This window comes from Myripristis murdjan, chromosome 8 (assembly GCF_902150065.1).
Source record: "Myripristis murdjan chromosome 8, fMyrMur1.1, whole genome shotgun sequence".
NCBI classification, from domain to species: Eukaryota; Metazoa; Chordata; class Actinopteri; order Holocentriformes; family Holocentridae; genus Myripristis; species Myripristis murdjan.
The window spans coordinates 28,074,487-28,086,748 of NC_043987.1; the positions used below are offsets into that span (position 1 = coordinate 28,074,487).

The window sequence follows — 12,262 nt, forward strand, 5'->3', positions numbered from 1 at the left end:
GAGCGATTTTAATGAAATACTGGAGAGAAAGCCGTTCTTTCAATGGGATTAATCTGGCTCACGTGCGCCCCTACTCTGGACCAATCAGCGTCAGCCCCACCCCGGCTTGCGGATATAAAAGCACCACCGCTCCGCAAGCTGTTTACTTTTTGTGTCTTCCAAAGGAAACTGTTTTAGTGTGAGCGATGGCTCGAACCAAGCAGACCGCCCGTAAGTCCACCGGAGGCAAAGCCCCCAGGAAGCAGCTGGCCACCAAGGCGGCCAGGAAGAGCGCCCCGGCCACCGGCGGCGTCAAGAAGCCTCACCGCTACCGGCCCGGCACCGTGGCTCTCAGGGAGATCCGCCGCTACCAGAAATCCACCGAGCTGCTCATCCGCAAGCTGCCCTTCCAGCGCCTCGTCCGAGAGATCGCCCAGGACTTCAAGACCGACCTGCGCTTCCAGAGCTCGGCCGTCATGGCTCTGCAGGAGGCCAGCGAGGCTTACCTGGTCGGTCTCTTCGAGGACACCAACCTGTGCGCCATCCACGCCAAGAGGGTCACCATCATGCCCAAAGACATCCAGCTGGCCCGCCGCATCCGCGGAGAGAGGGCTTAGACCAAGCCGGGGAACATAACACAACCAAAGGCTCTTTTCAGAGCCACACACTCGTTGAAAATAGTTGAAATCTACAATCATCAAACTGATCACAAATCATCACAAATTCTCAGCACTCTGATAAGTAATTGTGGGTAAAACACCTGATAACACAGATGTCTGAAGGCTCTTAACTCACTAACTGCTGATATAATAATAAGCGCTGGCCTTCTCGATCTGTTAGTGTCAGGGATTTTGGGCCCTAACGGCAAGTGTTGGAGTGCAATTATTAAACACTGAGCAGAAAGGGGCAAAAAAACAATGAATGAACAGACTGATGTCTCAAGAGAATTAAATCACATCAACTGGACTTAGTTCTGGGTTTACAAGACGTTTGGCCCCTAGACTGATAGTCAGTCGAGTGAACAGCTTCAACTGATGAAGCCACTTGGAGAAGAGGCCAAACGTCTTGAGACACAACAACACACAAAGTGCAGTTGACCAGATTCAACTGACAATTACGTTAAGTGACGCCGATGACGTCACCGACCTCTGATTGGTTGGTTGTCGACACTCCGCCTCCTCCTTCAGCGCGACTGCGCCAAAATGTCAGGCGCTCATTGGACAACTCTCGTGCGGAAATGTCCGCCCAAATTCAAACTCAGGCGCGCGCTGCCGCTCTGCCGGCAGCCTCTTTTCTCATTGGTTGCTGCCCAGCCCCCTCGTGCGCTCCGCGGCTATAAAACGTCGTGTTTGGCCGCTGCAGCTCATTTTCTTTCCCTGTCAACTGCACGAGGAAGACTTGATCATGAGCGGAAGAGGCAAAACCGGCGGCAAGGCTCGCGCTAAGGCCAAGACCCGTTCGTCTCGCGCCGGGCTCCAGTTCCCGGTCGGTCGCGTGCACAGGCTTCTGCGTAAAGGTAACTACGCTGAGCGCGTGGGCGCCGGTGCTCCCGTCTACCTGGCGGCCGTGCTGGAGTACCTGACCGCTGAGATCCTCGAGCTGGCTGGAAACGCCGCCCGCGACAACAAGAAGACCCGCATCATCCCGCGCCACCTGCAGCTGGCCGTCCGCAACGACGAGGAGCTCAACAAGCTGCTGGGCGGAGTCACCATCGCTCAGGGCGGCGTGCTGCCCAACATCCAGGCCGTGCTGCTGCCCAAGAAGACCGACAAGCCGGCCAAGGCCAAGTAGACCCACAGCCCACCTCAAAACACACAAAGGCTCTTTTAAGAGCCACACAAACACTGCACAAGACGAGTCCTCACTATAAAAAAAAAAAACTAATCATGTTAACAAAAATTCACTCATCTGACTACAATGACGACAGGCAAATGCTTGCCATTTAAACAGTTGAAGTAATGTGCTACTACCAGATGGAGACAAGGGCTCACTTCTCACATTTCAAATTAGTCTCCTCTTGCTTATAACACATTTTAAAACACTGATGCTCACAACAGTCACTGTGACTGATGTTCAAGTTCGTTTCTCACTCATTTTAATGCATTTCAACCTTGACATTACATTGCAATGCAATTGCCATTTCAAGCAGCTACTGCTGGAGAAGTAAACTCACCTCAACAGGGAAGCCTTGGCAAACATGGTTGTTGTAAGTGTACAGACTCTAGCCGGTGTGGGAGACATCAACTTTGGAGGATTTCATCATCAATACAAAATACTGGCAAGATTACCTTACCCCAAGTGCTGAACTTGAACCCCCTCATTGATCACCAAGCAGGTAAAGTGGTTTGTATTGTTTTATTTTGGTGTTGAATTAAAGCCACATTTCATTTCCGAAACAATCTGATGTAAAAAAAAAAAAAAACATTTGATTTATTTTGATTTATCATGTCTGTCTGTATTTTTACTTCTACGCTTTTTCCAGGATGTTACAAAGATCTCCTACGATATTAAGCATCAGTAAAAGGAACCGGAGATGCGAATCTGATCAATGGGCGGCATATTTACCATCCAGCATATGGACTCTCCTCTATCATACACTACGATCATATCACATACCTGACATCCAGCACCTCTCTGAGGTCCTTTTCTTTCAAACTTCTTCTTGCAACACCTGAGGAGACGCAACTGCCCCACTGTCTTAACTTCATCCTTACCACAAATTACTTTAGTAATTATTTAGTAATTACTTTTACAATATGCCTGTTTGAAGGGTAAAAACAAACAAACAAACAAATTGATATCAAAGCAACTCACAACAAGTGTTTTCAAGCTATACGATGCCACAAATAGACAGGTTAAATGGAGGAGAACTTGTAATGGAACACATAAATCTAAGGATGCATTTTTGTTATGAAAAAATATATAGATATTTTTGCTTGTGTCTTGAGCCAGTGTTGATTCTTCACCACAAGGAGGCGCTCCTCCACAAAGTGAGATGGCGGTTTCAGGCAGGTGAGTGTGTACCAGGTGTCCTTCTTATCCCTCTTTACTGTCACTAACAAAATACATCAAAGTGCCAAAGCCCATAAATCATCCTTATAAATAAACAAACAGATAAAATAAAATATGAGAGGGAAAGAGAAAGAAAAACGAAGAAGATTGATTTGTTTGTTTAGCTGACTGTTGAGGTTAGTAACACATAGAGATGCAAATTTCATGCCTTTTGTTTGCAGATTAATTTTGGTCATTGTAATCTGGCCAGTAAGATTCCACAGTCGATTGCTTGGTAGTCTGTGGCTTCTCCTTCCCTTTGTGTTTATTGTTTTGGTGGCTCTTCTGTCGTGTCTCTTGGTCCGTGGGCTCCTGATGTAAAATAATTGCAAAATAATTAGGATTCACCTGTGTGATTAGCAGCCCTGTTTCACCAGAGTCACTCCGTCTGTCTGAGTTTGTCTGAGATGCTCTATGTAAAGCACTTTGAATTGCCTTGTCGCGGAAATGTGCTATACAAATAAACTTGCCTTGCCTTGCCTTGCCTTGCCTGGGTTTGCCAGGTTAGCACAAATCATGGATTTATTATAGGAAGGAAGGTCAGATAATACCCCCTTGTGAATAAGGTCAGGTCAAGTGTAAAGAACATACCTGACCTGCTGATTCAGTGTGACAACATCCTGTTGTCCCTTTAAGGCACAGCAGGATGTTTTGTGCCACAGTTTCTGGCCTTCACATGGCTGCCTCCCTTGTTTGGTGAGCCGTTGATAGTAAAGTTGCAGCTGCTTCTTCTCTTTTTTTCTTTGTCAGCCTGTGTGAAAAAAGGAGGTGTACACGTGTCAAAAGTGGGGGATGAAAGCTTCAACAACAACCACAGCAGAAAATAGTTGTGGAAAATGTATTTTTGCCATAAACATGGTGTATATTCAGATTAAAAAAAAAACAAAAAACATGTTGTGAGTGTGAATACGTGCTTGTTTGTGCTGAAACATGCAAAATTAATGTTGTTTTTTTTTGTTTTGTTTTGTTTTGTTTTGTTTTGTTTTGTTTTGTTTTGTTTTGTTTTTTGTTTTTTGTTTTTTGTTTTTTGTTTTTTGTTTTTTGTTTTTTTTCCCCCTGCTGACTTGAGGAGGCCCAGTCAGGGCATTAGGAGAGTCGCACTCTGTCACACTTTGCTGATGAAGTAATGAGGAAGTTTACTACAGCACGTAGACCAAGGCTTTATCAACACACCCCCTGAAGCACCCGGATTCAGCTGGGGCAGTGGAGAGACAGAATGGAGTGCCTGTAGATCAAAATAGCTTACCTGTGCCCTGAAACTGGTTTCATGCAGTACACTGCAGTGCAATGTACACTCTGCAATTGTGTTTTTATGTTGGTGAGAGCCACAACCAACAGGAAGAGTAGAATTAAGGCAAATATGGCCATTTTACATAGTTAAAAAAAAGAAAAAAGAAAAAAGTGGTTAATCAGTTCCAAATTTTATTGGCAGTAGCTATAATTTAAATGAGAGCTTTATTTTACCTCTTTGAATTTCACTTGGAAGTTTTCATTCCCAGAGAAACCTCCTCCAATATCCAAGAGACTCAGCATGAAGCCCATCGAATTCTGAAAAGGAAAATTAAATGCAAAATACTAACATGCCTATAAGGCTTTCGCACATGTATCTATTATGTGATTCCCCACCAGGACAAGAGAGCATTCCTGTTTTATTAGCTAATTTTGTTGTTAACCATGATAATGGCAATAAAGTGATTCTTATCATTCTGCCTGTCTAGATGACACACACTTGAGGCCTGTTTCCACCAAAAGGTTCCTGGTAGTATTTGGGGGGCAGGAGCTGCTAGAGGAACGTCCTCTCACTCGGCCCTCTCAACTGCCGTGTCTCCACTGAGAGGGCCGAGTAGGAGGAAGGTTCCTGTAAATTTACTGGGCGGTGGCGCGACCATGACCGGGGCATCAAAATGCGTGTTGTTAACAAAGTGTGTTGTTAGCGTTAGCTAACATCTGCTAAAGCTAAAGTTAGCGTCACTAAAATGCCGGCTAAAAAGCCTGTTGTTAGCGTTAGCTAACGTTAGCTAGCACATTAGCGTTAGCTTGGTAGTGTTGGCCGTGTTGCTAGGGATGCCTAACGTTAGCTTAAGCTAATGCTAGCATCCGGCTATTTTGTTGCTTTCTGTTGACGCCACATCGCGCCATGAGTAAATCCAATCAGCACCAAGTAAACCCCAAGCCCCACCCAGGAGGTTTTTGGGGCCGCTCAGAGTCCCTACCCCGAGGCAGGGCCTTTTTTAAGCCCCTGCAAAAGTTCAGGAACTCTCTCCTTCAGGGTAGTTCCGGCGGTGGAGACACGCGACAACAGCCCCGGCCCCGTAAATTTACCCCTCCAAATCAGAATTTACTGTTCTGATTTGATTCAACATAATTAGAAAAACAAACAGCATAATACTGGCCCCTTAATAAACAAACAAACAAACTACCTAACTAACAATTGCACTAATGTGAAGAAATGGTCTCTCTGAATAATAATAATGAGATCCTGACATTGGGGAAACATGATGATTGTTACCTGTTTTAGGTGATGATGCTACAGCACGGGCAACCTGAATTTTACATTTCATCACATTTCATTTGTATTTGTATTTGCTATAATCATTCATTATCATCATAATGAACCCTAAAAACACCAGGATTTCCTTGTTACTGAATCCCTTTGCAAAGCAGAAGCTGATGAGGTCTTCAAGTGGAGTCGTAACGCACAGCAAGCAGCAGCATCTGCAGTGTGTCTGATCCAACCTTTAAAAGTCAAGTGATGGGTCCTTGGCTAAAAGGTCAATTAAAAAAAAAATATATATATATTATTATAGTTTTATGATTTAATAATCACTGAATCTTTGATTTTTTCTACATACATTTCAGAAATTCTGATGTTTTCTAATATTACACCTCCTCTACAGACAAGTGTCCCACACAGCCTTCATCGGAAAGAGAACGCACAGGTGCGGGAGTTTGTTGGTTCAGGCCACAGCTTGATCCAACAAGCTGCGATGCCTGGGTGTCCAACAAGGGCGCAAGTCTGTTGGTTCAGCCCGGGCATGGCAGCTGGATCAAGCTGCCATGCCCGGGTGTCCAAGAGACTTGAACAGATACTCGGTCCCTCCTCTCTAGCTCTCACTGGGGACGAGTGTTCCACAGATTATTATGAACCTTAATAGTAATTCTGAATTTTACTGTTTTAATTTGTGCTCTTTTTGAAACCAGTTTCTGTCAAAAGCCAAATGACTTCTAACAAAGAGCCACAAATCGCTGCAGAGCTACTGCACTGTATTATATTTGAATCACACAGTAATTTAATGTGTAATTTGATAAGCGTTTGACAACACTGAGTTGTGGTCAGCACATAGGCTAGTTTTAGGCCTTCTGTAATAAAACATATTTCATAGGTTTAATAATAACCAAAGTAGCTATCAAATGCAACAGAGTTATTAAAACTTATTTGTGCATTTAAAATCCATCACATTCATTTCTCCTCTTCAAATCTCCTCTGTGTTTGTGTGCAGAAGGAGCACAAGCATGCAGCATGAGATCATTAAACATATTTCTATTGGAAAAATCAACACACTGAAACAAATTATTTTCGTGAAATTGATTTCTTTATTTGCTTTAGATGAAGCATTCCATACACAGATGACTATAGTAAATGGTCCCAAATAGACTAGCACTGAGCCCTGAAATGAACCACTAAACCCATTTGTTCTGTTGTTTAATTACAGTAACAATTAGGGGAGGGAGACCGATAACACAACTTTCAACTTTCAACTTTCAGGTTATTGTTGTTAGTGAAGCTCCTACATCATCTATTTCTCTCACTTCTCCCCTTCCTCCTGTTTGAACCATGATACTTGACAAGACAATCTGTAGTTTCCAGCAATATTCACACTTCTGCAGCCCTGCCATGACATAAACGCTTCTGAACAACAGGGTTTGAAATATATTTTGAATGATTTGTGCAAAGTCAAATACATAAAGCCATTTTATGAGGACACTATTGGCAGTTATTTACAGCGCTGACGTTGTTGATGTTTTCTCGCTTGTTTTACACACAGATCAGCCACACAACACAAATCAAACAGGTGGGCAGACCTGGTGGTTTGTAATGTACAAGACAGGAGAAGAAAAGATGCTCTCTTTTTCTAACATACTTATCAAAAATGGATTATCAGAATACTGGTGGATGTGATAAAGAGAGTTTACTATCAGATTTAAAGGACTTAAAACATCCACAGAGAGGAAAACCAATATCAGGCAAACAGAAACTGTTTATACTAAAATACACATATAAAAACAATAGAAACTGAAGCAATTCTGCCACTGCTGTTGCTGCTATAGCGAAGCGTTACTTTAATCTCATGTGAAAATATAATCCAGGAAACTGAGTTCTGGAAACACGATATGAGATGCACGGTCATGCCTGGTGTAAAGGGCAACTCTTTAAACTACTTGTTGGCTCCTTGGCTGTGTTCCTGGTTTCTTCTGCAGATGCTGACATTCACTGCGATCACGGCGCAGATCATCCCCAGCAGACCACTGCTCAATACAGCAGACCGCACTGTGTAGAAAGTGGAGCCGATTCCATACATGTCAGGGTCCACAAAGGTCAGCAAGATCTTGGTCCCTGATACATTCAAAGGAAGATCACTCTTAACAAAACACAGATATTCCCCGCTGTCCGTCTGGGAGAGATTAGAGAGGATGAGTGAGGAGGGGAGCATCGACGTGTTATATTTGCCTTCCACACCCATAAAAAATACGGTACCATAAGAGTGAACAAGAAGCTGATAGTCTCGTTCAGCAGTTTTTCTGAACCACAAAAACTCATGATTGTCAGTGTTACACTTGAGCACAGCAGACTCTCCCTGTGAGAAGAAAACTGTGACAGCATCAAATTTGGGACAGACCAGTAACCAATAATCAGCTATCAGCTGATTTGAAGGATTATTCCTGCAGCTGTAAGTTTGCATGTGGTCCAGTTTTAGAGAGGGAATGATAAGGGAGTAATTTCCAGACCTTTGTCCATCCATCATGTACATTTGACTCCGACTAGCCACAGAGTGATTGGGATTAAGTGATGTTAGGGGATTATTTTCTTCCATGGTCCAAGTTATCTCTGTCGTGTTAGGGTCATTGTCAAAACAGGGGAGCGATACACTCTCTCCCACAGAGCCAAGTAAAAATGCTCCTGTAGACATAACATGCGTGTGCTTAGCACGGACACATCGTTCACCTTCCAGAACCAAACAAATAAAAAAACCTTGGTTTAACATACTAACATTGAGAGAGGGGCCGGTTTCAGCAAACCGAGTCTGTGTGAATTGTTCTCCTTTGCGTAACATGTATGACGTGTATGTGTTTGTATAAAACCAAAGAATGTTCTTACCACTCTTCTCTATGTTACAGGGCAAATTTGAGATCCTTCGATAGAACGAAAGAATCACCGTGCCACAGACGAAGAGGGTGAATTTCCTTTGCAGTGTAACTTGTCCATCTCTCCAACAATCCACTCTGTAACGGCCCGAGTCTGACTCCGTGAGATTTCTGATAACAAGAGTTGAACCTGCAACTCTCAGTCGATGCCGTAGGTCAGTTTCCAGCGTGGCTTTTTCAGGTGAAAGCTCTGAGGAGTTCCACAGCATTCGGTCCTCTCCAGCTCTGATCTGGAACACCAAACAGTAATTTGCCTTGAGGTCATCTTCTTTTATATAAAGCAAATTAAATGTTCCTTTACCCTCTTCTCCAAAATGAATGAAATCTTCCTCTGTGTGAACGGCTGTGAGGAGAAAAGTAAGTGCAATGCTGATGTTTGCGATTGAAGCCATCCTCTCTGCCAGCTGCTTCTGCCTCTGTGTCTGTGTCAGGTTGTGACTAAGAAAGGATTTTTATACTTTCCTAAATGGGTTTGACATCACTGATACAGGATCACTTATCATGTTCATCTCTGCTACTAGTTTGAATGTGGGTGTTGGGAGGACCTGGCAAAACACTCTGATAATGTTCATGAACACTTTCAAAAGTGACGATCAGAGTTTTTGACAATAGTATCAGTATGAGCTTTAAGTTTAACAGCTTATATCAAATAATTTAAATTTATATACGTTTTGTCAATAAATTAGTCGGATAAACAGATAAACAGCACACAGCAAAGCTCATGAACGACTGATAAGAAGTCAGACTTTCTGGGAAACTGTAATCTTTGCAATCTTTTTCTCCTCTCTGTCACTATCACAAACTCTTATCATGCACGCAGCATCGCCTGCGATGCACACAGCGTCCTCATCAGATGCAGGCCGACACATATGAGCTCCAAACTCACAACTCAGGGAGATAATTTATTATTTGACATGCACATAATCCAACTCAAGGTAATGCAGACAGTCTGTACGTGTTTAAGTTCATGTAGAGGACAATAACAATGTGGCAGCATAAAGCTATGGCTCTGTTTAGCAGGAAACTGTCATAACCTGAAAAAGCTGAAACAGACTTGCTACAAAGGAGTGATATATGTGTTAACGGCACTAAAAATACACAGTGGAGAAGGAAGGCCCAGCTTGTAGAAAGCCTAATGACAGACTTCAAAATACACAAGGAGAAGGGAAGATGTGTTGCAGTAGAAAATCCAAGCCAAAATGGCCTCACTCCAATTAGATGATGACTTTTTTTGAATGGCAACACTGGAAATCTGCAAACTTTAAGATGTGCCATCAAAATTTATTTGCTTGCCTGAGATAGATAAACTGGGGAGTCTCATGGTGGAAAACATTCATGCTGATGGATACATTTTATTCACAGTCACAATGATGTAGTAAGAATGTAGTTTAGTAGGAGAGGTGGTTCAAAGGAACATCAACATCACCATGGGTGCATCGATAAGAATGAGAGGAGTTAATAGCTGTTTCCTTTAACACATTTATTCCCACAGTGCACACATATTGGTCAATGTCGAGGCTTGATCAGGGTTATGGTTCCATCTGCAAGTGACAAACACACCGCAAACCAATCAACACAGTGAAACACAAATTACAGTGAAATCACAAAGATACATAAATCACCCGATCTACAATGAATCACTCCATTTGATGGGAAGAAATTACTCAAAAATCCCCTCATTCAATGGGGCGGAATTGTGCAATTTTTGCAACCCAGTTTACCCAGATTACAGGAATTACTCCAAAATCCCCATCGAATGGAAACGGGTTTCTATTGGCTGTCCTCTGGGGGGGGCCCGCCCACCGCCTGCGCATGCGCGAGCCCCGAAGCGAGAGCCTTAAGAAAAATGGCGGACATTCCTTTTATTCTCAATGGAAAATGCAATATTTTAAGATAGCTTATGCATTCAAATGCGTTTTGATAACATTTCTAGCGGGAAATGTGCATTTTATTTCCAAAATCTTCGTTCAGTTAATGTACATGATGTTTACTTTGTTAGTTATTACGAAGATTCTTTCAGGTTTCTATCGTTGCTATGGCTGACCTTTCTAACACACACACACACACACACACACACACACACACACACACAAAAAAGGGGGGGAGAGAGAGAGAGAGAGAGAGAGAGAGAGAGAGAGAGAGAGAGAGAGATGGGCAACATTAGAAAAAGGGATGAAAACCTGAGGGGTGTACTACGAAGCAGGTTTAGTGGGTTAACGAGACGTTGAGTCTAAAGCCAGGCTTTCCTGTATCACGAAGGTGGCTCTCTTTTAACTCGGCTAGATCACCATGGTAACTTATGCTTAACTCATGACCTGTTCCCGACCAGGTTATGAGCTAAGTTTAACCCCGCCCGGATATAAAAGCGGCGCTATCTCACCATTTAACTCTTTCGGAGATGGCGTCACCGTTCACTGATGATCCGGTGGAGCTGGGAGCCAGGACTGTCCGTGGCTCATTACGGAGACAAAGAGGATTTAGGGATCGTGCGGATCACTGACGATATTCTCCATGAGCGGTACAGATTTTCATCTGAGGGAATACGCTACATTTTCTCACTTGTTGAGCCAAGTGTCAGGAATGCCACGGATAGAAGTTGTGCGCAGTAGGGCAAACGGTGTGCGTGGCGCTAATAGTAGGCTATATCTGCACAATGTAGGTAGCCTATAGCATACTATTAGTGGTGCACAGACTTCACGTTTGTTATAAATATTCCGTTGTATCACAGACTTTGTTATATTAGCCTACTTTTTTAAAGGAAACACCTTATGTAGGCTAATAACGGTGACTGTCACGGCATCCGAAGGTGATGATTGGACGGGAGCAGCCCGTGGTGATTCAAACGCACTCCAAACGCCACTTATTCCGATTTAGAAAAAAAGATTTAACAATAAAGGAACAAACATCAACAGAAATGGCTCCATAATTCTAGTTAAACTTCAAATGTAACGAACAACTATCTGAAACTACTCACAAGTAGCTCTAAGCAGCGTAAATAGAGGTCAAAATTGTCATGTAACCATGGTAACCAACCGACACTGCTAGACTCACCCACACACACCTTCAGTCACCTGACTTAACCTCAGGCTTTACCTACAATTCCTAGACAGCACTCCCATAAAGCTACTGAAGTTACATATTTCTAAACTAAAATTCATAATACTGAATGAATATATAGAATATAATGAGTCAGTGTTGACCTACACATTCACTCGGTCAGCAATTTTCTGCCAGCACTCCTCTCTCGCCTTATGTGCGGCCACAGTGTTGCTCTTGGCGTTAATTTTATTTTTAAAATTTTCAGAGCTTTCCATGGAGACAAGCTGCTCCTCTTGCGTGAAATATGCAGCCCGTGAACGGTCCATTTTTCGCGGAAGTAGAATCATATGACGCCAAAACTCCCCCTTTTCTGTGAAAGCGCACAGAGCACAAAGCTGACAGCCGGACTTAACAAACCTTGATGATAACCACCGTCGTGATACCACGTAACTTTGACTGGAGCTTTAGATTTTGTTGAGCCTGATAGTGAACACAAAGCCTGGGTATGTTGAGCCTCCTTCGTAGTACAGCCCTCTGGTGACTGGAATGTTCTGCATAGGCTTGGTTTGATTTTTTTTTTTTTTTTTTTTTTTTTTTTTTTCAAATACATTTCCATTTATACCTCACTTTCTGTAATGTACCCATTCAATAAAACAGTGATAAGTAGCACTAGTTACTGCAGCTGATCTCATATGAACTGTGTTTTTAGAATCGGCTCCACAGCCTCCACCAGATGGCAGCCTCCTTATTTGAGGTTATTCTGTTTTTC

At 43.0% G+C, this 12,262-nt stretch overlaps 1 protein-coding gene across 1 annotated transcript; it reads left to right on the forward strand.

Moving 5' to 3' along the window:
• The first annotated feature begins 1,368 nt into the window (after window positions 1–1,368).
• On the forward strand, window positions 1,369–1,831 carry LOC115363281 (histone H2A). The gene has a single exon (XM_030057390.1). The coding sequence runs from the start codon at window positions 1,384–1,386 to the stop codon at window positions 1,768–1,770; it is 387 nt and encodes a 128-aa protein (XP_029913250.1). The 5' UTR covers window positions 1,369–1,383; the 3' UTR covers window positions 1,771–1,831.
• Window positions 1,832–12,262: the final 10,431 nt, after the last annotated feature.